The sequence below is a fragment of the Magallana gigas genome, chromosome 3 (assembly GCF_963853765.1).
Source record: "Magallana gigas chromosome 3, xbMagGiga1.1, whole genome shotgun sequence".
NCBI lineage: Eukaryota > Metazoa > Mollusca > Bivalvia > Ostreida > Ostreidae > Magallana > Magallana gigas.
The window spans coordinates 36,367,031-36,392,266 of NC_088855.1; the positions used below are offsets into that span (position 1 = coordinate 36,367,031).

Consider the following 25,236-nt stretch of genomic DNA (forward strand, 5'->3'; position numbering starts at 1 on the left):
GAAATATCTCATAATATCAAAAAACATTTTTAATAATATGAACTTTCAATTACTAAAAGTAACCAAATCTAAAAATCGAAACAATATTATAAACCCACAGCTTTAGATACAATTCTGATCTATAATCAAAATATTCCATTATCATTCTCTCTCTCTCTCTCTCTCTCTCTCTCTCTCTCTCTCTCTCTTTCTCTCTCTATTTCTTCCATTAATGAAACAAAGATTGGAAAAGATTGGAAAAGAATGAAAAATACCATGCAACAATTTTCAGTCTTAATCTTGTCAGCGCAACTGACTCATCTTATCCCCTCATCAGGATTTCATAAAATTTGAAGTTATTAAGGACATATATAATTAATGTACATATTGGGACTTCATATGGGAGTTATGCCCCTTTTATTTAAAATGGGGGAAAATTTGTGAATTTGCTATATCTTTTCTTTCGAAAGAAATTTACATTTACATCTGTTACATGTTTTTTTCTTCTTTTCAGGATCATGTCAAGATTAAAGAAAACTTGCGTCCTGTTAGTTGTAGGTTTTTATCTTGGCTACATGTTCACATCTAGGACTTATGAAGACACGGTGGATAGACTGAAACAAACTGTGGCGTTATATCTGCGGCGAACAGAGGCCGTTTTCAACAATGTAACCGCTTACCACAACAATTCATCGCCCTATCGCACCATGATATCAAATAAAAAAAATAACCACTTCACTTTAAGTCAGCTATCGCACAGAGCACAAGGCAGCGATGGTTGGAATTTAGTATTTAGCAGGAATCGGACGATATGGAAGGTCCAGCCTAGTATGTGCAGCAGAAATACCACTGGATTCTATCGCTCCAAACTCAGAACAAATGTTGGCTCGACGGCCATTTATATATATGACCCGAGGAAGGATATATGGGTTAGCAGGGAAATCATCAGGTATGGAAGTTGGGAGGGAAAACATATAAATCTTATACTGTCCTTACTACAGCAGGATCCAGATCTACACTTTGTAGACATTGGTTCCAACGTGGGTGTGTTTACTTTAGCGGTCGCCCTGCTTGGGCGACGTGTGCTAGCGGTAGACGCCCTCGCGATGAACATCATGCGACTGTGCTCCTCTGTGATTGAAGGTAACTTTACCGATAGTGTTCAAATTGTGTACAATGCATTTTCTGATGTCTATGAAACAGTATCACTCGGAATGGATGAAAATAACGTTGGAGGCACGTTTGTGGCTAAGGATAAAAATACCAACAAAGTGATCGGAAGTAGGGTCGTTGGGAATTATGGAACCGTTCAAACAATACGATTAAACGATGTTTTATCTTTACCTAGATTTGACTTTAGAAAAGTGATAATGAAGATTGATGTTGAAGGCTATGAAAACAAAGTTTTCAAAGGCGGCGAAACATTTTTCGATAAAGTCGATGTACGGGCAGTTCTTATGGAGTGGCAGTGGCTTAAAACCGGAAACGCTGGGCAAGAAATTATCAATTTCATGTTACTTAAAAATATGGAACCGCATGTTCCCGAACAAAACCCTCGGCCATTAAAAACTCAGGACCGTGGCAATTGGCCCAATGATATTTTATGGAGGAAAAAACCTTTAATAAAAACGAGATGATCCATTTTATTGTTCTTTTTGATAGGATTTTGATTTTGGATTATAATCAGGGAAAGTAGTATTAAAATACTTAGAAAATAAGAGGTTAAGCGCATTTTCCCATTATTTCGCCTACACTCGTGTTTGAACGGAAAGTAACTGTTACTATAAATAAATACAGCTGTCGCAATATGATTTTCGAAACATAGGTATTTATTATATAATGGTGTATGTAATCATTGCTTTGTTATAAATTCAGGAAACCTTCATCGAGAAATAAAGTCATTTGATATCTGAACCGTGATAACTTCCGGCATTATGCAGTGAATGTATTAGTGTAAATACTAGTAGTGTATTTATGGTGTCAGTGAAGAGATCTATTTATATTGGATATGCGTATACTAAGAATTAAACAAGAAAATTTGAAGGAAAAATCCAGCAGATTTAATCACTCTATTCTTATTATGCTTTAAGTGAAAAGAAAAAAATATTAATCGATCAAGCGACCGCAAAATAAAAAAGACCTAGGCATTACCACTTGGCCACTGATAAAACACTAAAGAATGCCTTTTTGATATTTGTGCGTATATACATGATTGTATTGGAAAAGCTACTAATTTATTGAAATATATGCGTAGTTTTCAGTACAAAGACCAAGTTGAACCAAAAATAAATTCAATGTAAAAGTGTACTACAAAACCTGTAGAGCAAAATTTTAGTTGGATATCTTTGGTTCAAATAGTCAAAAATCCACCTGTAAACTATTTTCCTATATATCATTAACAATACCTGATTATTTTAATGATGTCGTATACAATACTAGGGCTCCTTTCAAATGGTAAATGTGTAATTTTCCTTTTTGAAAAAAATATACTTTAACTAAATGTTGTACATCATATTCAAAATGCCTGATGTTTGCAAAAGCGCTACATATTGAAGGCGTGCAGTAGTGCCTCCTTCCTCCTCTTATTTGATTACACATAAGATATCGGACACTAAAAAAACACGATTTTACTGTATACATTTGGTACGATTAGAGACGATACCAATCAAAATCAGGATCAAGGAAATACCTTTGTTCTTCCGATTATTTGCTAAAGTTATTTCAGCTAGACAGCCGGAAACCACGTGGTTTTCTTTATCGGCAGAGATAACGTATACCCTACATAGCAAAGAGCGGCACACATGTCTATATTCGGTAAGATCACATGTTTTCTATGTACCGGTTACCCCGAAAAAGCCTGTCTCTCAGCATAAACGACACCAATTTTCTGTAAATCTTTTTGTAAGACTTTTAATTGTGATTGCATTAAATATATGATCGTTTGACTTTCTTATGGCCAGTCGATGAATTGTCGAACGGTGTTGATAAGGCTTCGTTACACGTGGAGCATATCTATGTTGTCGGGCAGGTGAGACTCCTTGCAGTACTGTAGATTTATCAGAATACGTTTTGTTTACATTTACAGAACGCACCCACGATGAAATTCAACTTGGCCGTCAAAATCGGCTGCTTGGGGTTCTGTTGCTTCATCGTGGGATGGATGCTCGCTATCCAGCAATGTCCTCACGCACAGAGACTCTTTCCGATGTTTGATCCGGTATTTAAAAACACAGAGGCTCCGATAACGACGAAAAAACCGGTGTCTCAGGAATACTTTATTTATCACAGAGATGAAACTAAATGGAATCCATGCAATATAACATGCAAAGATACATCAAAGTTTTTGAAAACAACTTTACACACAAGTGCTGGAGACACGCCTATTTTCGTTTACTCTTCCACTGAAGATAAACATGTAAGTGGAAGTTTAATACGAGATGGAAGATGGGAGCCTCAATTTGTTGATCTTATTTCTAACCTTCTTAAAGAAGATCCTGATCTCCACTTCATAGATCTCGGTACCAATATAGGGGTTTTTGCTTTATCCATAGCAAAGATGAATAGACAGGTCATAGCAGTGGACGCTTTAGCTATGAATGTGGAGAGATTGTGTGCTTCCATCAATGCGGGAAACTTTACAAAGAACATAAAACTGGTGCATAATGCTTTGTCAGATGTCCGAGAAGTGGTAAGTCTTGGTAAAGATAAAGGAAACGTTGGTGGAACATTTGTTGCCAAAGACAAGAATCCGAATAAAGTTAGAGGAAGTGACGTCGGGGGCAGCTACGGGTCCGTGCAGACGGCGATGCTTGACGACATCTTGGAACTTCCGGGATTTTCGGTGAAAAAAGCTGTTATGAAAATAGACGTAGAAGGGTACGAGAATAGAGTGTTTAAGAGTGGCAATAAATTCTTTGAACGTGTCGATGTGACAGCGGTGCTCATGGAGTGGATGTGGCTAAAAACCGGCCCTGCAGGCCAAGAAATCGTTGAATTTTTTAAACGTCATAATTATGAAGCAACTGTTCCTACGGACAGGCGTGTTTTGCCTATTAATCAGCGAGAATTTTGGCCAAATGATGTATTATGGCGCAAAAAAGTTTGATAGACTTGTCTTTAGGGTCTTTCACATTCCCTTACGCCGAAGGTTCTGTTGTTTAAGTTAAGTTTATTGACTTTTTTTTGGAAAAGCAGCTTAATTACCTGTGGTTATATCTCGTCAAGACTATCACTTGACATAACTTCTCTAAATAACCAAGCTTGAGATTGTAAATATTTGTTTTTGATTTACAACCACATTGTAGTATTAAACGATCACCAAGTTAAGCACCAAATTTTTGGGCAACAGTTAATAGGTATAAAACCAAGAACATGGAATATTTGTTTTTGGATAAACTTGATAAAGATATTATGCATATAGAATACTTGGGTTCTGGTTCCATATATATTTACCATCGCATTTTTGTCAACAAACGAGCCATAATTCAAGTCATCGAGAACGCGTTGACCCAAAGATTAGAAGTTCAAGTTCTCTTCCATTAGATATTGGTGCAATGAATAATGCTAGTCAAATCAGATACTGTGTAAGCGTGTTTTTAAATTTTACTTTAAACTTTAAAAAAGTTGGTGCTGTGGTTGATTTTTTGACACAAACCCAATGTTGCAAATATGTTGACAATTTCATTAGAATCGGAAGTTCTCTGTTATTTCAGCTTTTTGTCGACGTAAATGGCCGAGTTTGTTATTAATTAAGCTGCTGGATTTAGGCTGCAGTGTGTTTAACTTACCTCAAATGTATTTGTCAGTATGATATTAACAATAGAAAATAATCACAGCAGACGACATCAGCAATTTAAAGAGGGATCAGAGTTAGTTGCAATGCAGGCATCTGATTTTCAGCAATCCGAACTAATAGCATCAGTGTTATATATGAGACAGATCTCAGTGGGAATAGGTGTTAAACCCAACGACCGCTGGTTCAAGTCCTGTTGTGGTCCCTTGATGCTGTGTGTTGTGCACTTACACAAGGCACTTTTTCTACATTGGCTCAGTCCACCCAGCTGAAATTGGGGAACGGCTTACGCCGGGAGTTAACCTGCGAAGGACTGGTGTCCCATCCAGGGGGAATCGGTGACTCTCACCCATCCGCTTTGCTTAACGGAAACCGACCCGGGGTGTAAGCAGCGACCTTTTGAGTCTTTATGTCAGAGAATGATTTAACCAACTTATTATGTACCATAGTTTTAAAGTTTTAAGCACATTGGGTTGAAGTATGATTATTTTTTTTTATCATATACTGTAACATGGTTGGTACATGTACATTTACAAGTGCGTGTGTTTATAAATTATTTTAAGCATGGCCATGAAATTGTAAGTGTTTTAAGGTTATGAGTAATGTTAAGAGTTTTACGAATTTTATTGTTTTGCAGTTGTTCAATGGTAGCTCATGACAATTTTTACATGAATGTTTAGTAAAACGATTTACAATTCTACTTAATCAATAATTTGTAAGCTACTTAATTTATATATATTGGAACAATCATGTTTTCCAAATAAGTAGATCTTAGTTTATGAAAAATTATAAGTGCATTATATATCGGTGAACGCGAATCTGGTTCTGATTCATTATGAGACTACATTCAGAGCGGACAAAAGTTTTAGTTATCATATTTTATCACAAGGTCTAAGACGTAGGAAATATTTTACGTGAAATGTAAATAACTATTTTATTTATAATCTGTGAGCGTTTAAAAATCGGGATTCAATTCTATATTCAGTAACAAGCTTATCTGTTTATTTTTTTAATTGAATCATTTTTACATAAATATAAATGTGGAAAAAGAGAGTATAATACTCGATTCCGGATTTGACGCACAATTGTCAAGACTTATATACTATATATGTATCTTGTAGTTGAAAAGAAGACTTATGTTGGGCTTTTCTTTTATAAAACAATATTTCCCAAAACTCCCTTTTAACGATGTTTAGAGGGTTTATATTAATTGAAGTATTTTGGCGTTCGCCAACTATAACGTACAATTAACGTGAAATTAGCTTTCAAAAGTGTTCTGACTAATAAAGAATAAACCCACGTTCATATTTTAACTTATTTTTTCAAAAATTTTGTTATTTAAAACGATTCGTTCGAACTCCGAGCGTATGGAAGACAAAACCATATATTTAGGTTTGTTTTTCCTAATTCCTTTTTTCTTCTTTCCTGTCGCATACGCTTTGCATGTTCTGTAAAACTCAACAAAAATTATTTTTTATTCACACCAACTGTTCCAAATCTGTAGAAAAAAAGACACCGATTTGTGGGTGTATTTTGGTGTTAGCTTTATTTATAACTTTTAAAAAAAAAGAATTGTCTTGTATTATAAACATTTGACACAGTCAATAAATCTCCATTCTTGTATTACTTGGGTCGAATAAACCCTCTACATAAATGTACGTTTTTGTATTTTGTAGATCAAATTTAATAAATGTTTACTTTTTTGAGATAAAAAAAGTAGCGAGGGTATTCTTTGAGTAAATAAAAAACAAAAAAACCCAGAGAAATCAATCTATTCTGAATTTATTGAAAGTGACTGAAATTAAAATAAAATTGTATAAACACTTTAAGATTCAAATTTTATTTTCTCTCAATCTGATTAAAATTAGACTCGTAAAACCGTTCCTATACAGTACACTAGGCTATAAGCGTATCGTAAAGGAGCGCTATAAGAGTATTGTAAAGGAGCGCTATAAGTGTATCGTAAAGGAGCTCTATAAGTGTATCGTAAAGGAGTGCTATAAGTGTATCGTAAAGAAGCACTATAAATATATCGTAAAGGAGCGCTATAAGCGTATCGTAAAGGAGTGCTATAAGCGTATCGTAAAGGAGTGCTATAAACGTACCGTAAAGGAGTGATATAAGCGTACCGTAAAGAAGCGCTATAAGCGTATCGTAAAGGAGCATTATAAGTGTATCGTAAAGGAGCGCTATAAGTGTATCGTAAAGAAGCACTATTAGTGTATCATAAAGGAGCGCTCTAAGTGTATCGTGAAGGAGTGCTATAAGCGTATCGTAAAGGAGCGCTATTAGCGTATCGTAAAGGAGCGCTATGAGCGTATCGTAAAGGAGTGCTATAAGAGTATCGTAAAGGAGTGCTATAAGTGTATCGTAAAGGAAAGCTATAAGCGTATCGTAAAGGAGCGCTATAAGCCTATCGTAAAGGAGTGCTATGAGCGTATCGTAAAGGAGTGCTGTAAGAGTATCGTAAAGGAGCGCTATAAGTGTATCGTAAAGAAGCACTATAAATGTATCGTAAATGAGCTCTATAAGCGTATCATAAAGGAGTGCTATAAGCGTTTCGTAAAGGAGCACTATAAATATATCGTAAAGGAGCGCTATTAGCGTATCGTAAAGGAGCGCTATAAGCGTATAGTAAAGGAGCATTGTAAGTGTATCGTAAAGGAGCGCTATAAGTGTATCGTAAAGATGCACTATTAATGTATCGTAAAGGAGCGGTACAAGTGTATCGTAAAGGAGTGCTAAAAGCAAATCGTAAAGGAGCGCTATAAGCGTATCGTAAAGGAGCATTATAAGTGTATCGTAAAGGAGCGCTATAAGTGTATCGTAAAGGAGTGCTATAAGCGTATTGTAATTAAAGGAGCGCTCATTTGTTCTTTCCACACCATTTTAACATATGGTACATGAGAACAATGATGCAATATTACAATGTACAATGTTCATGTGCATGATGCAATGCTACAATGTACATGTACATATTAATTGCCAGTCAGTTTTTTCAGTTATGTGCCAATTATAAACTGTTAGATTCATAAACTCTGCTTACCAACTCAGGAAAAAATAATACTAGTATTCAAAAGTGAATGTGTTAAAATATTGTATATCAGAAATGTAACTTATCAATGTTAAGAGTTAATGTTATATAAATTTGAATCATTCATGCATTAACGATTCAAGTTGCAGTTGTATATATGAAGTGACTTAAAGGTCCAAGGGGCCGGGTGCAAATTACGATTTTTCTAGACATATACTATGTATTACATATCGTATAGGCACAACGTAACTATAATAAACAATTAGTTACATACTTACTGTGTCAAAAAGGCAGTTTATAAAATTAGTGAAGCAACTGCACAATTTACTAACACCCAACTTATAGCTTCTCCTCATTTATACAAAAGTTTGACCTGCTTTCTAACTGTTTGGTTTTTATTTTAATAAAACTTGATATTGATAAGTTTAGTCGAAACTTCTGGCCCACAAACCATAATGATATTGGACAACTGTTAATACCTACTCATTCCAAATCTAGACTTTCTGAAATAAAATAAAATCCGTTATTAACAAAGTAAAAAAAAGGACATGTATATGGATAACCTGTTAGACGGAGAAAAATCAAAGAAATAAAATGTCATGTAATTCACCCTATGGACCCTAAACTGTTGAAATTTATCACTGTGTCCCCCCCCCCCCCCCCCCCCCCCATTGTCTTCACAAAATGTTTAAGAATTGTGCATTTTAGGTAAATATATTAAGAATTATTTTGTCATCAGAAAACTCCATGTATAAACTGAAGGTTCTTTTTCCGTTTACAATTATATTAATGTTAATATCAATTCTCATGTGTATGGCTGTGAGCTGTATAGCTGTTGACCAATAAACAATACAATACAATAATGCAATTTTTTTCCAAAAGAAAGGTAGAAAAAATATATTTGAAAAAGGAAGGACGTTTCACTTTGGAAGGATGTAAAGAATGATAATAATTGCAGACTTTGTTACCTCCCGGAAGAGATATTTACTTTCAATTTTAAAATATTTGTTTGGGTTTATTAAATAATATCTTTCGACAAGAAAAACAAATATGCAAAATGTTTATATGAACCGGACTCGGACTCTCTCTCTCTCTCTCTCTCTCTCTCTCTCGCTCTCGCTCTCTCTCTCTCTCTCTCTCTCTCTCTCTCTCTCTCTCTCTCTCTCTCTCTCTCTCTCTCTCTCTCTCTCTCTCTCTCTCTCTCTCTCTCTCTCTCATTTCTGTGACACTGGTTTAACATTAGTTATTTAGTTTGGTGAGAGTTATTTCTCTTTTTACAGAGTAATCGTACCCGAAAGTGATATTGACAAAGTCAAGTTGACAAACCAGGAAAGCCATTCAAATGGAAAATTTCGTAAGTAAGCATGGTAATTTAACACTCTAACAAGAAATCAAACTGAAATTCTTAACTACTTTTTACATAGGCTCAAGTATAAGGGCTTTTTGATAAACGAATGTTGTCTTTAAAACACTTGAAAATAATTATATTTTTAATTTCATTGAGTGTATACTCTAAACGTTATTTCAAAATCACACAAGCAAAAAGTGAAATGAAAAGGTATAGATTTTAGAATGATATAATAAGATAACTCTTCAGAAAAGTTCAAGATACAAAATGCCTGGCTTCTCATGTTATCAGGCATTTTAATTTGGTTCATTTCATTTTCATTGTTACCTAGCAATGCGCATTTATAAACAGATAAATGATTCAATGTTGTTTATTTACTGAAAACCTTAAAATCAGCTATCAAAAATTCATGTTCTTCTTTATTGTGTAAATTACACAAGAGGATTGGAAACAAGTTCTCGCAACTTACATGTTCCTCTCCTAATGATAATATATACTATGACAACTGTATATATTATCATTAGGAGATTGATATGCAAGTTGCAAGAACTTGTTTCCAATCCTCTTGTGTAATTTACACAATAAAATATGTTCAAATCAAATCATGTTCTTCTCTTTTCATTTCATGATGGATATCTATTACATCAGGAAATTGATATAAATCAATTCTACGATTTGATGAAGACTTTATTCGATTTTTTTTTTATAGATCTATATATTACCAGATTACGATTGAATAATTCTTAAGAAAATTAACACACACAACACATTTACGGGTTAAGGTTTTTCGAAAAGTAAAAAACCAAGCAGTGTAATGATTTTACACTTATATTTAAAATTGAATAGGATTCAGCAGCAGGCAACAACCTATTCTAACCCTCTCTCTCTAAAAAATGTTGAGTAGGGCTTCCAAAATAAGTAAAAACAATTCACAAATACCATCAGACTAGAAAGAAAAAAAAAATCGATAGAAATTGAATTGTTCACACTTGGAAAGTTGTTGATAGCAAATACAACTAGCTGGCATCTAATTGCTACACAACAGGTAGATATACCTATTGATATAATCCCCGCTATTGTTTGGCACAATGGGACTGTACATAGAAAAGAGCGCATGGGTCAATAATAATTAACGGAGAATGCTTTAAAGGGTATACCGGCAGAAGGTTTGAGAGATTGGTCAACGAGGGTTAATATATAATCAAGTCGGAGCATGACTGGGGGTTTAAATCCATTTTAACCCTGTAGGATTATTAGTCGATGTAAGTGACCTTGTGTTTAGTTTAGTTTCTTTTGTGATCAAGTGTTCTTCATTAATACACTTGTCTTCTTTCAAAAAGAAGCGTCCGGAAATGCCATCATTGGAAGGAAAAATCTATGTATCCTATTTTACATTAACAAGGAAGTGGATATTTTCACACTTAATCTCTTCAGCATTTTAACTATGAAATCGTTGTGTCGTGTGTCTATTCAATTATGTTTCAATTCGGATTAAGTCGATTGGGAAATCTAATCAATTCTAAGTTAAAACTGCAACTTATTAGGTCAGTTAATTAGTTACTTGAAGCTTCTATAGAATGGAATTGGATAAATTCTGGAAAGCCTTTTTGATGATTTGTGCTTTTACATTTGGATGGTTTTTGTGCAATATTGAAAAGGAGACTAATATTAATGTGTTACACCACGGTCAGACGATATTGAATGCTGGAATCCGAATATTCAAAGGAGGGACATCTGAAGAAACTAAGCAAAATTTAAATACAAGCATTTCAAAATTAAGATTAAGTACCAGTGTCCCAAATACTGAAAAAGGTGTTGGAACTTCATTTAAAGGAAATCGAAACGGGAGTTTTTCAACTGAAAAACCTGTCGCCCAGAAAATCAAAGCAGCGATTAGAAATTCTACCCAAAACTCTCTAATAACAAAGGCTATCACAACACCAGCTCCACAAATACTTCGATTGTACGCAAGGAACGCTCAGCAATGGACCAAGGACGATCACACTTGTAAAGCTCTGCCTAAATTTATGCAGGCTGTTCTTCGAACTTCGGCTGGGTCACTCCCAATCTTCATTCATAACCCAAAGGATGACATTCACGTTAGTAATAGTATTCACAAACATGGTTCCTGGGAAGGGGGTTACATAGAACTAGTCCTAACCTTTCTTAGACAAGATCTAGACTTGCAGTTCTTAGATCTTGGTGCCAATCTCGGTGTATATTCAATGGCGGTGGCTAAATTCGGCAGGAAAGTCGTATCAGTTGATGCTTTATCTATAAACATTCAGCGCATGTGTGCAACAGTACAAACAAATCGTTTTGATAATGTGCAGTTAGTATATAATGCTCTGTCTGATGTCCGTGAAGTTGTGTCCCTTGGAGTAGATAAAGGCAATATTGGAGGGACGTTTGTGGCAAAAGACAAAAACCCAAACAAAGTCAGAGGAAGTCGTGTTTCCGGTAGCTATGGCGATGTTCAAACTGCAACTCTAGACGACCTCCTCGAACTTCCGGGTTTTGATTTGAAAAAAGTAATTATAAAAATGGACGTGGAAGGATATGAGAACAGGGTGTTTCGAGGAGGACAGAAGTTCTTCAAAAACGTCGACGTTAGAGCTGTGTTAATGGAATGGATGTGGCTCAAAACGGGTCCGGCGGGCCAGGAAATCATTGATTTCTTAAGTCGGCATGGATTCACACCGACCCGACCGGTACTAGCCCGGCAGCCATTACCTCTGAACCAGAGACTCTCGTGGCCAAACGATGTCTTATGGAGAAGATGACACCAGACGACGAACAGTTTAAACGCTGTGCAATGTTGGTTAGGGAGAGGTCATGTTTCAGCAATTACTTAAATTATGGATAGTACCAGTTTTGAATAATAAATATTTTTTTGAAAATCTCACTTATATTTAGATGTTTACGTCGTGGTGGTTTATAACAATTATCGATTATTGTCCTTATCACAAGTGTCATTGTAAGTGGTACTTGCATTCGAAAGAAAAAAAAAGGGGGTGGGGTATTGCTGTTACGATTCAAAGGTACATGTATGCATTTTTGGGGGGTAAAAAATGAATATTGTACAAGTTTTTCGACATACACTCACATAAACCCGTTTTCATAATTTTCATATTGTTTAAAATTTCAAATATTTGTTAAAGTTTCTTTTATATTTTTGTAAAACGCTATCAATTTATACTGCATAGATGTATCACGCAAAGTCTTTTTTATTGCAATATAGTTGTGTGTTTTTTGTTATTAAGTCCGTTTATTATTTAAACAAAAAAATTCTTTCGCTGGTGATTTATGCGGGATATGAAGATGGCGACATAGCAGAAAAAATAAACTTTTTCTGCAATGATAGCTACCTTCATAACCCGCATGAATCATCAAAGAAAGCATTTTATTGTTTATATTTGCATTTTTCTTTTAACAAATTAATAAATCGATCGTAAAAAGGTCAGAAAAATTTACCAAATTGTTGTTAATTTACATCAGTACGTTAGCCAAAAGAAACGGCCAAATCGTCTCATATGGGAATTTTAGACTGACATTATCATGATCATTTCGTGCAGTCTGATTTTTCTTAGGTCGCTGTAGGTTTCGACCAATCAATAAACGGGGCGTGTATACATATTTCAGCCTGGCTGATTTTATATTTCTATAAAGTTATGAATTAAGTTCCATAAGAAATAGAGGGAATTAAACTCGATGGATGTAAATATTTTATAAAGAATCACAATCTCAAGAAAATGTACCATTATCAAAAATAAATTATAGGAGCTTTAAAAAATGTCCATTTTTAATTCCTGTACATTCTGGTCAATTAATTAAAAATTATATATTACCATTAGTAGATAAAGTCTTGCTTTATTTGTCAAGTAAATATTTAGCATTAGAACTCCTACCCTTTCCAAACATTCAGTATTTATCTTTATTTTTACGATCGAACACGTCAATAAGATGTAGTGAAACTCGCCACAGATTCACATTCCGGATTGATTTTTAACGTATTTTATTGAATATTTCAATAGGGATTGGATAACAGGCACAACCTACAAATATCCGCTCCTTTGTCCTTCAATAATTTTAAATCTAAAGTTTAAAATTATTACATGCAAAATTATGTAATGTAATGACTTTTAACTTTAGATTGAAAGTAAATTACACTTTGTATAAGCAGGCCAAGGTATGCTCAGTGAGATAATTATCGAAATCCTGATGACACTTTCGGGTAAAAACCAACGGGAAACAAAACCCGAACACAGGACTGTTATCTGTTTGAGATTTTCGATCGATATTAGAGCCATTTATTATTTCTATGAGTTAAAAAAAAATTTAAGATGGCGATAACATATTACTGCTGTGTATGTATATAACGACATGCTTATCCTAGTATTGTGTCAAGTCTTAAAATTGATCTAGAACGACGACTTCTACATGTACGCAGGCACGTAGCATCAGGGGGGGCCAGGGGGGGGCCTGGCCCCCCCACTTTTTCTCGGAGTAACAATTTTTTTTTAAATTTACATATAAAAAAATGAATTATAATGAGTTGGCCCCCCCACTTTTTTGGAAGTAATTAAGAAATTGATATGAAAATAAGGAAACGAGGAGTCAAATTGAAGTTACTTGTACCCCCCCCCCCCCCACGGATTAGGAATTTCATGATTTGGAGGGAAAAAATTACGGTAGGGAATAATTTTTATATTTTGGAAGTAAAGTTTAGTCTACCCCCCCCCCCCCCCCCCCCACGGATTAGGATTTTGAAGATTTTTGGAAACTTTAAATTTCCTGGTTTTTTTTGCTTGTCAAGATTTTTTGGATGGGTCTGGCCCCCCCACTTTCAAAAACGATGCTACGTGCCTGGTACGTACATCTTAATACCATTTTTGGAATTTATCTTGGGTGTAATTGGTTAAACTTGATACCAAAAAAATATATAAATAATAAAAAACATTTAAAATGGCCGTAGACGACGTTGCAGCATGATTATTGGCGCTGTTTTCGAGTAAAATACGCATAGATTGCGTCATCTTAGCCTAAATGTTAAAATGGCTCTATCATTCAAGCTGTTGTGTCGTCATTACAATAAATGCACTGATATTTATGAGAATGAGAGATATGAGACCAACCTACACTTTCTCCCTGTGATTTTTAAAATTCAAACATATAAATACTTGTAGTAAAAAGTTTTCTAGCTTACTTTCAAAATTCAATTAACTGCATCGATGTATCAATGAAAATATTTACCTATTTGTGGCGACAGAGAAAAAATGATTGTAATTTCTCAAATTTGGGAAATTATGTTTATTTAATTAAGAATTTTAAAAATTCAATTATTAAATGTTAAGACAATCCAACGCGGAAGTACTGAATCCCAAAAAATCAAGATATAATGGTTTTGTCAAAAATTTGACCAATTTGATCATTATCAATGTTGGTCATGTTGTTAAGAAATTTAATTTTCAAGCATAAAAATCCCACAAAACCCCACCAGCCATACAAAAATGGCATCAGGAACCTCACAAACGAATCGTGAAGCGACCCAACAATATCTAATAAGCTTGATATTGTCATCAGTGCTATCAAAGACCCCCTAAAGTAACCAAGGCAATATGAAACGTACATGCTTGAATCAAAACGATTTTTATAGCTAAAATTATCTGTAAACAATAAAGAGCTTCATACACATTAACACCGACAATGACACGTTAAAAGGCGATGGCGAAAGTGTAAAGACGAAGTAGCAATAGTGTCTTTTACTAATTAACAATTTTTAATTGTCAATAAGTCCATGACTATAATTAGTCATGGACTCATTGACAATTAAAAATTGTTAATTAGTAAAAGACAATAGCAGTACAAATCCTTCGTCTTAGCAACTTCAGACTTTGCACTTTCTCCTTTGAACCTTCGCCTTCGCATCTTCATTCTAAAGGCGAAAATGCGAAGGTCGAAGTGGCCCCAACGGAACACCATACATTTCACCTGGTAACATTATGCTCACTGACAATAACCGGAAAAGGCATGTAATTGTGTTCATAATTACGTTCGAGACAAGTCTGTTTAATGACATGACTGGTTTGGTAAAGCTTTATCCTGTGTTGGTCAACGGTTAACACTTGGTGAGTTATTTTTAAATATGACTCTGGTATATCATATATTACTATAGCTTGTCTGATCGTCTTACTCTGGACTTCCTTTAAAGTTAATACGTGTATAGAGGACTACCCGGGTTAATTTCTGCCTAATGTGTAGTTGAACACGTCCTCAAATGTTCGACGGCATATACATACAAGAAGCTAAAGGAATGTTGAGCACTACAATTAAACTAAATATGAACCTGTTTGAACTTGGATTTGTAATTAGTGATTACAAAGAAGAGAAAAAAAACGCCTGTTAGAATGATTTCATAATGGAGGATGACGATTTTGCCGCGTTAGTAATTGACAATGGATCCGGGATTTGTAAGGCTGGATTCGCCGGAGACGATGCTCCCAGGGCTGTGTTTTCCTCCATTATTGGTCGACCCAGGCATACGGTATGTTGAGTTCTTACTTTTAAACATTGCAAACGATCCAAACGCATGATTTCATGTACAGAAAGATGCAGAGTCAAATAATGAAGCTTCTTAAACCCAGTCACTGAAAATACGAAAGTACGTTTTGCTGTTTCTGACTCTGCTTTTTTTCTCTCCTGAAATGAAGACTTTATAAGTAAAACGGAAATAATATACATGTATAACGTTGAATAAAATAGAATATGATATATAGTTACGTCCCAAACAATGAACTAATTTGAATGCTTCATGTAATACACGCGTAAGGACGGTGTCGTTTTCTTTGCTGACCTGAAAGTATTTGTTTTGATTCCTTTGACATCACTCTTAAAAAAATTAACCTTTTTATAATATTAAACTGGTAAACTCAGAAAAAATTATCATAGTAAAAGTCCTATTTTTGGGGGACATATTTTAACTGGAAATTTTATGCATATCAATTTACACCTTCTGTTTAAACTTTTAATTAAATTAAACCTCAAGTAAGAGTATTAAAACAATCTTTGACATTGCGATCTTCCTTTACAGGGGGTGATGGTTGGTATGGGACAAAAGGATAGCTACATCGGAGATGAGGCTCAGAGCAAACGAGGTATCCTCACCCTCAAGTACCCCATAGAACATGGCATCGTCACCAACTGGGACGACATGGAGAAGATCTGGCACCACACCTTCTACAACGAACTCCGTGTGGCCCCAGAAGAACACCCTGTTCTTCTGACTGAGGCTCCGCTCAACCCTAAGGCAAACAGGGAAAAGATGACACAGATCATGTTCGAAACTTTCAATTCCCCTGCCATGTACGTCGCTATTCAGGCCATACTGTCACTGTATGCTTCAGGTCGAACAACTGGAATTGTACTAGATTCAGGAGATGGCGTTTCTCACACAGTACCCATTTACGAAGGTTACGCCCTTCCCCACGCCATCACGAGAATGGATCTCGCTGGACGTGATCTTACCGATTACTTAATGACCATCCTCACCGAACGTGGATATTCATTCACAACTACGGCCGAAAGAGAAATCGTCAGAGACATCAAGGAGAAATTGTGCTACGTGGCGCTTGACTTTGAAAGTGAGATGGCAACTGCTTCATCCTCATCATCCCTGGAAAAAAGCTATGAACTCCCCGACGGTCAGGTCATCACCATTGGCAACGAGCGATTCAGGTGTCCCGAGACTCTATTCCAGCCATCCTTTATTGGCATGGAATTATCAGGAATCCATGAAACTACTTACAACAGTATCATGAAATGTGGTGTGGACATCCGTAAAGATTTATATGCAAGCATTGTGTTATCTGGTGGTACCACCATGTTTCCAGGAATAGCTGATCGCATGCAAAAAGAAATCACGGCTTTAGCACCGAGCTCAATGAAAGTCAAGATCAATGCTCCGCCTGACAGGAAATATAGTGTTTGGATTGGTGGCTCAATCGTGGGTTCTCTAAGCAACTATAAAGCGATGTGGATCAGTAAAGAGGAATACGATGAAAGCGGTCCCAGCATTGTCCACAGAAAGTGTTTTAATACATGTACTTAATACTCTTTTAAAACATTTAGGATCAGTCGTGGTGTTAATTGATCTTTGACACTTGTAGGATTTGGGATATATAAGCAATAAGACTGACCAAGATGGTTTGAAACACATTTGAGAGATATTGCCTCATCAATTAGACAAAAAATTTACGCAATATACAATGTATAAAAATTAACAATGGTAACTGTTCAGATAATAAACAACACCTAAAATAAACTTGTTGTCTTAATAAATTAAAATGCATCATTCCTTTGTTTTGAGTTGTACTTACAATGTTAGCAATTTCATTATATGTAGGGGGTCAATATCTAAAAAGAATATTTTTTAATGAATGTAAAATTGCATGTACATGTAATATCAACTATTTCCATTGAGAGTTATCCCTCAATATTTACATTTACTAAGTATAATTCACTATATTTCTTATGGAAATTGATTGTAATTCACAGCTGTATAGAAACTGACAAGACTTAAATCTTCGCGTTTTTCAAAAATAAAAGAATGTAAGTGATAACGTTTGTTAGTCTAGACTTGCTAAGGTTCTGCAGACAGCCGACATAAATCAAGAGAAAGCAGAGAAGTATTGGGCATTTTAACCTATGATTTAATTGGTCAGGGTTCAAATACATTTTTTTCTCAAAATTAATTCTAATAAACGAATAAACATACATAAGTTCGTCCATAAACCCTAGCAAGGATCGTGAAATTTGTTTTACAACTTTTTTTGTTTTATGTTGTTGTCGTTGTTACTCTTCGTTTTCGCAACGGTTATTGAAATTTTAAATAATTTTGATTTAGAACATTTTTTTTAGAATGAGCCTTGCTGGGAAAGGGGATGGGGGAATATACTTCTTATTGATCTTTGACACTTGAAGGAGAATATCCCTTATTCGATTATAGAAATATATGCATATATTTTGATGAGGGGGAACATCATTATTATTCTCAATGTTGTTCATTTGGCTGTCCTGAGAGAGAAGGGGCGTGGTTCTCGACCTTATTCGCCGACTAAAATATTGGATCTGTTGTAAATTTATATAATATAATTAATAAACCAAGTTTCTTTTTGGCAGGAAAGTGTTTTTGATAGCTTTTTTCATCTACTTAAATCTGCTGCGGAGTACCCGTGTTCATCGTTAGTTGTTTTTTCTATACCTCTTCCAGTACATTGATATATACCTTTACACATTCCGCGTTCAATAAGCAATGTTTACATTAGAATCAGGTCAGTATGAGGTCATGAACACGCTGTAAATGCAGATATATATATACTGGATAGCCTTTTGAATATCATAAGTATTATTATAAAAAATAATTCGTTTGTACTGTTATCTTGAAACAGATTTACAACCGGACATTTAAACATTTTAAAGCAGAGAAACGAATTGAATCAAAGTTACTGTTTTTTAACATAGTCGTATACAAATCGTTAAATAAAAAATCAATAAGTATAGCATATAAACCCTTTCCCCTGATAACAGCCTGTAGCGTAGCAAACACAAAATAAATAACGATACCTTGATTAATCTTTGTTAGAAAATAGTAAGAAATACCAAATAAATAAATAAATGAATGGATAAATAAATACCCCCCCCCAAAAAAAAAATAACCCCAGAAAAAAACAAAATCAAAAAACAAAACAAACCCTCTCCAAAATTATATATATATATATATATATATATATATATATCGGTAATCTACAGTGAGTGAGTGAACTACGGCGGCCCTTTCGACACATCTCTAAAACTACTTATGAATTTATACCTGAGTGTGATCCTCGCAGTTTTACCAATTTATAATCGTCAATGCAGATACGTGCTTTAACTTAACATTGTGAAAGTTTGATATTTATATAATTTGTGTCATTTGAAAACTTATATTCTGTTTATTGAGTTTATTGAAAGAAACCTCCAATCAGCGTGGACGAGGCCATGGGTTATTTACATTTCCAAGGAAAACTTTCGTCTAATGAAGCCTCGATAGACCCGTGCAGCATGTGAACTTTCTACATGTACTTCAACTTAGTTCTGGTGGTTGCCGATATACCTAAACCTGACTGTAACCACGTGTTCACCTGAGGGTTCTTAAACACCACGTGCACCGGAACCGGGATGACTATATAGACTTTTCCTTCATTTCATTATTTAATTTGTATATTTTTGTTTGTTTGGTTTTGTTTGGTCTTCTCGGTAATCTAAAGCCTGGAAAATCCCACGGTGAAGATGGAATTTTGAACGAATATTTTATTGAATTTCAAGACTATTTTATACCTATACTACATAATCTTTTTAATTGTATATTAAATACTGGTATTTTTCCCAGTACGTGGTCTTCCTCAATAATTATTCCAGTGTTTAAAAAGGGTGATTCTACAGACCCTAACAACTACAGGGGTATAAGTCTTGTTAGTAATATGTGTAAGTTATTTACTTCAATTTTAAACAAAAGGTTATTGGAATGGTCAAAATATAATGATGTTATAACGGATGCACAATTTGGTTTTAAACCAAGCTGTGGAACACGTGATGCTATTTTTGCTTTACATTCTATTATTAGTAACAGTCTATGTAAAAAGAAGAGGTTATATTGTGCGTTCATCGATTTTAAAAAAGCGTTTGATTCTATTGATAGACGACTTTTGTGGCTTAAACTTTCAAAGGTTGGCATTGAAGGAAAATTATTGTCAGTTATTAAAGCGTTATATCGTCATGTGAAATCCTGTATTGGTGTTGATGGATTTTTGAGTGAATATTTTTGTAATAACCTAGGATTAATGCAGGGCGAAGTGTTATCACCTATTTTATTCAATTTATATGTCAACGATTTCGAAAATAGCTTTTTAAATGCCGGTTGTTTGTCTTACGAGTTATCTTCCCTAAATCTGTTTCTTTTAATGTACGCTGATGATATGGCCCTGTTCTCTGAATCTGTGGAAGGTTTACAATGTCTTTTGAATGAACTACATAGCTATTGTAATACTTGGAAAATGCATGTTAATGCGGAAAAGTCAAAAATTGTGGTTTTTAGAAACAATGGCAGAGTAAAAGATAGTGAGTGTTGGCATATTGGTAATGATGTTTTAGAAATTGTACAACAATTCACTTACTTAGGAATACTTTTCAACTTTAACAACAAGTTTACCAAAGCTGAAAAACAATTATCTGAACAAGGTAGAAAAGCATTGTTTGCGCTTAGAAAGAATATACGGGGAATGTCATTTAATATAGAAACATTATTGTCGCTTTTTGATTGTTTTATTGGTGGAATTGTTAATTACTGTTCAGAAATATGGGGAAATAATATAGGTTGCAATATCGAGAAACTTCATACAGACTTCTGTAAACAAATTCTCGGAGTGAAGAAAAGTACAAATACTGCTTACTTATATGCTGAATTAGGCCGTGTGCCCCTTGTACATTATAGAATGTTTAACATTATTAAGTTTTGGAAAAATGTCTTAATTAGTGACAATTGTATAATTAGACATTGCTACGAAGTTATGTATATTAATTGTGAAGAACACGGTTATAAAAACTGGGTTTTCTATGTAAAGAAAATTCTCATTGACCTCGGTTTTTTTGATATATGGTCTAACCAAAAAATAAACAATGGTATTTTACAACTTGTAAAACAAAGAATTTTTGATCAGGCAAAACAAGATAATTTTGCAAATGTTGAAAATTCAAAGAAATGTTCTTTTTACAAATATCTTATCGATGGTATACATCTTCAATACTATTTAAGAAAATCTATTCCCATTAAATTACAGAAATATATAACTAAATTACGACTATCGTCACATCGCCTGGCTATTGAAACTGGTAGATATAATAACACAAATAGAGAAAATAGATTTTGTCCACATTGCAAATCTAGTGTTGAAGATGAATTCCATTTTTTATTTGTTTGTCCTCTATACAGAACATTGCGCAGATTATACATGAAAGAATATTATTATAAAAAACCTTGTATGTTTAAATTAATTCAACTTTTTAATACTGACAATGTCAAAGATCTCTGTAATCTTGGCAAATTCATCTCAAAAAGTATGTTATTAAGGGACAACTGTATTACATAATTGTAGTCTTTTGTTTTCTCAACCTGTATATGTAACAGTAAATGTTATTATCTGTACGTGCACAAGTTCTCCTGTAAATACACTACCACCTCATGTTATACATATGTCATACTGATAAGCTGTAAAGCTTAAAGAAATAAAGAATTGAATCTATATATATATAACCTTATCAAAACACGACTTGCGCAAGCAGTCGAGAGATCAGTACTACACCTGTCCCGAGTGTGTCAAGTCTAAAAATAGTTCGGTCTAGAACGGAGACCTCTACATAAATGTAGATACCTTATTTGGATTTGGTTTTGAAGAATGTCGTCATTTCTATACATTTAAACATTACTAATATATGTAAGAAAATACACGTACCTGAATCAACAATGAAAGTGTGATATATACATACATGTATTGATTTTACTACACGAATTTAAATATACTTTGCTCTGCTCTAATTTTATTTCATATATTTTTTTAATTTATTTTTTTTTTAAAGATTTCAATAATGAAACAATCCTGAATTATTTTACAAACCTTTTAAACTTTCAAATCGATATATTTTTTTTTCTTCATATATATCAAATTTTAAGGTTTATCAAAACAAAAACAAAAAGAGCAAAATTTCAATTGTTTTGCTCTGTTTGGTGATTAAATTGTTAAGAGTCGATAAAGGCTTAAATGAAATTATCTTATCTTGAGTTGTTTCATGCTTCATACATTATGGTTTATTTTTAATTATGATTCTGATAAAGCCTGGTTGACTTATAAACTGAACTTCCAAAAAAGGTAAAAATCACAAACAGCGCTCCATTCTGTTGTCTAAATATGGTATTGGATCATGAAAACAGAAGCACGTGATCAAAAGTCTTATGGCATATAAATAAGAGCAGCCATCATATGTTAAGCATTAGAATAAAGTGGAACTTAACTATCGGAAAAAGTGTTAAGAATTTAAATACTTTCAAAATGATGGATGACGATGTTGCAGCGTTAGTAATTGACAATGGATCCGGGATGTGTAAGGCTGGATTCGCCGGAGACGATGCTCCAAGGGCTGTGTTTCCCTCCATTATTGGTCGACCCAGGCATACGGTATGTACATTCTAATAATTGATGTAAGTTGCAACCATGTCATACCTATGTTCGTATAATAGGTAACATACAACCAAAGGGATAAAATCGTTTTTGTAATGCAACGAGAACGGAAAACGCCTAGCATACTTTTCACTTATTCTATTTCATTATTTACCGAAAACAATAGAATAAAAAAGTTAATAATATTTGCATTTCATCTGGTAGCTCATGTTTCATAAAGCAATCTGATTGAAAAACTAAATAAACTATTTAATTACATAACTAAGTGATAATGATTCAGTTTATGGTAATTTGATACTGGTAAACCGCAAATGAATGTTAACTGTATGAAAACCGATTTTTTATGACGGAATTTATAAATCTAAATCATTTTACTCTGATAGGGTTTGTTAATTAATCAAAAATAAAGGAAAAGAAAAAAAATTCTAAATTGTTTATATTAAATAATACATGTATATTCTTATTTTCCAGGGGGTGATGGTTGGTATGGGACAAAAGGATAGCTATGTCGGAGATGAGGCTCAGAGCAAACGAGGTATCCTCACCCTCAAGTACCCCATAGAACATGGCATCGTCACCAACTGGGACGACATGGAGAAGATCTGGCACCACACCTTCTACAACGAACTCCGTGTGGCCCCAGAAGAACACCCTGTTTTACTGACTGAAGCTCCGCTCAACCCTAAGGCAAACAGGGAAAAGATGACACAGATCATGTTCGAAACTTTCAATTCTCCCGCCATGTACGTCGCTATTCAGGCCGTTATGTCTCTGTATGCTTCAGGTCGAACAACTGGAATTGTACTAGATTCAGGAGATGGCGTTTCTCACACTGTACCCATTTACGAAGGTTACGCCCTTCCCCACGCCATCGCGAGAATGGATCTCGCTGGACGTGATCTTACCGATTATTTAATGACCATCCTTACAGAACGTGGATATTCATTCAAAACTACAGCCGAAAGAGAAATCGTCAGAGACATCAAGGAGAAATTGTGCTACGTGGCGCTTGACTTTGAAAATGAGATGGCAACGGCTGCATCCTCATCATCCCTGGAAAAAAGCTATGAACTCCCCGACGGTCAGGTCATCACCATTGGCAACGAGCGATTCAGGTGTCCAGAGACTCTATTCCAGCCATCCTTTATTGGCATGGAATTATCAGGAATCCATGAAACCACCTACAACAGTATCATGAAATGTGATGTGGACATCCGTAAAGACTTGTACGCTAACATTGTGTTGTCTGGAGGTTCAACCATGTTTCCCGGTATCGCTGATCGCATGCAAAAAGAAATCACAGCACTGACTCCCAGCTCAATGAAAGTCAAGATCATTGCTCCACCCGAGAGGAAATACTCCGTCTGGATTGGAGGATCCATCCTGGGTTCTCTCTCCACTTTCCAGGGGATGTGGATTAGCAAAGAGGAATACGATGAAAGTGGTCCAAGCATTGTCCACAGAAAGTGTTTCTAGTACTTACTGTTTAACCAGTTGACCTTTGAACCGATCTGAGATGTTTGTTGTAAATCATTTAGAATAGCAATTAGCTTATCCAGAATGATTATGAAATGAACTTGATTGATTGATTCAAATATAATACAAATACACTAGTATGCAACTTACAAGTGATAGTATATAAAATATAATTATGCATATTGTAACATGTATAATAAATAATGAAATCCCTGTTTATATCTGAATATCTGTAGAGATCTTTTCTGGTAAATACGAGATTATCAACTCGTAATAATGAGATCTTTTTTCGTAATTACGAGATAATTAACTCGTTATTACGAGATCTTTTCTCGTAATTACGAGATAAAAATATTTTTTTTATTTGGCACTATTCGCTTTTCGTAGTTTACTGACCGACCGTCAGGATGATAACGATCTCCGAGACTAGACTATCAGCAATGTTCGATAACTCTAAATTATCTGGAATTTTTTATTTGTACCATAAATCTGACTTTTATGTAGACAAATCTAATAAGTCTTGTAGTGTTAATATTACGCTCAGGTGTTCAGCAAACTGCTTGGCTTAGTGGCTCCACGGAGATTTACGTGTAACATAAAGGTAAAGGGGTTGGAGTCACCGATGTACCGGTACAACCGGGTTTTTTTTCTAATTTGATCTCAAGTTGTATATATTCATTCCATAATATGCATCGTGGCCAAAATTGCCACAACTTCGTAAAATTCATGGATACAATCAAAAACTTTTCTTTTTATATTATTTCATTTATAAAGTTTGAAGGATAAATAAAATTTTTAAGATAAAGATTGAGGCAGATGTCGACCACCCAGCCCCCTTAGATCAATAGAGCGTTAAAGAAAATTTGTCTTCGTTATTTAATTATCTTTGATACGAGTATTGTTATTTTTTTGGGGGGGGGGGGTATTTTGTTTTTGTTTTTTATACTGTAAAAGACTAATGGTGACGAGTAAAAAAAGTATTTTATATGACGGCCGCCAAAATAAATATATACGTCATCAATGCATTTTTAAACAATCTTTATTCTCGTTGGAAAATAACTACATACGTAAACCTACAAAGTTGCATGTTTCTACTTAGATAATTTCTATTGTTTCTTACAAAACAAGTCCTCCGATCGAAGTGGTGGAGCGAATGATATCAATTTCGGAAACAATTAAGAATATCTCCATATAGAAGTTCTCGATATTAAGTGTATAATAAACGCCTTTTTGGCGGCGCAGAATAAAATATTTCTTTTAATTTGGTACAAAGCGGCTTCCGTAGCGGTCGAAACATCCTGTTTGACTTTGAGTGTTTTCTTTTTCTCGGTAGACTCGG

At 34.6% G+C, this 25,236-nt stretch overlaps 2 protein-coding genes and 1 long non-coding RNA gene across 3 annotated transcripts; all 3 read left to right on the plus strand.

Moving 5' to 3' along the window:
• The first annotated feature begins 2,467 nt into the window (after positions 1-2,467).
• Positions 2,468-6,595, plus strand: LOC105343112 (uncharacterized). Its single transcript, XR_010712102.1, has 2 exons — positions 2,468-2,793; positions 3,065-6,595. It is a non-coding gene; the product is annotated as an uncharacterized lncRNA (long non-coding RNA).
• A 3,643-nt stretch (positions 6,596-10,238) lies between these two features.
• On the plus strand, positions 10,239-12,058 carry LOC117692426 (uncharacterized). The gene has a single exon (XM_034480193.2). It carries the CDS (start codon positions 10,731-10,733, stop codon positions 11,934-11,936), a length of 1,206 nt encoding a protein of 401 aa, XP_034336084.2. The 5' UTR covers positions 10,239-10,730; the 3' UTR covers positions 11,937-12,058.
• A 3,109-nt stretch (positions 12,059-15,167) lies between these two features.
• LOC105343117 (uncharacterized) lies at positions 15,168-24,105 on the plus strand. Its single transcript, XM_066077869.1, has 4 exons — positions 15,168-15,697; positions 16,244-17,257; positions 22,188-22,418; positions 22,893-24,105. The coding sequence occupies exons 1-4, from the start codon at positions 15,572-15,574 to the stop codon at positions 23,895-23,897; spliced, it is 2,376 nt and encodes a 791-aa protein (XP_065933941.1). The 5' UTR covers positions 15,168-15,571; the 3' UTR covers positions 23,898-24,105.
• Positions 24,106-25,236: the final 1,131 nt, after the last annotated feature.

Excerpts from the sequence above, each read along its gene's own strand:
- LOC117692426 (XM_034480193.2), top strand. The coding sequence starts at position 10,731 with ATGGAATTGGATAAATTCTGGAAAGCCTTTTTGATGATTTGTGCTTTT.
- LOC105343117 (XM_066077869.1), top strand. The coding sequence starts at position 15,572 with ATGGAGGATGACGATTTTGCCGCGTTAGTAATTGACAATGGATCCGGG. Across the intron at positions 15,698-16,243 it reads TTGGTCGACCCAGGCATACG|GGGGTGATGGTTGGTATGGG; the intron begins GTATGTTGAGTT and ends CTTCCTTTACAG. Across the intron at positions 22,419-22,892 it reads TTGGTCGACCCAGGCATACG|GGGGTGATGGTTGGTATGGG; the intron begins GTATGTACATTC and ends CTTATTTTCCAG.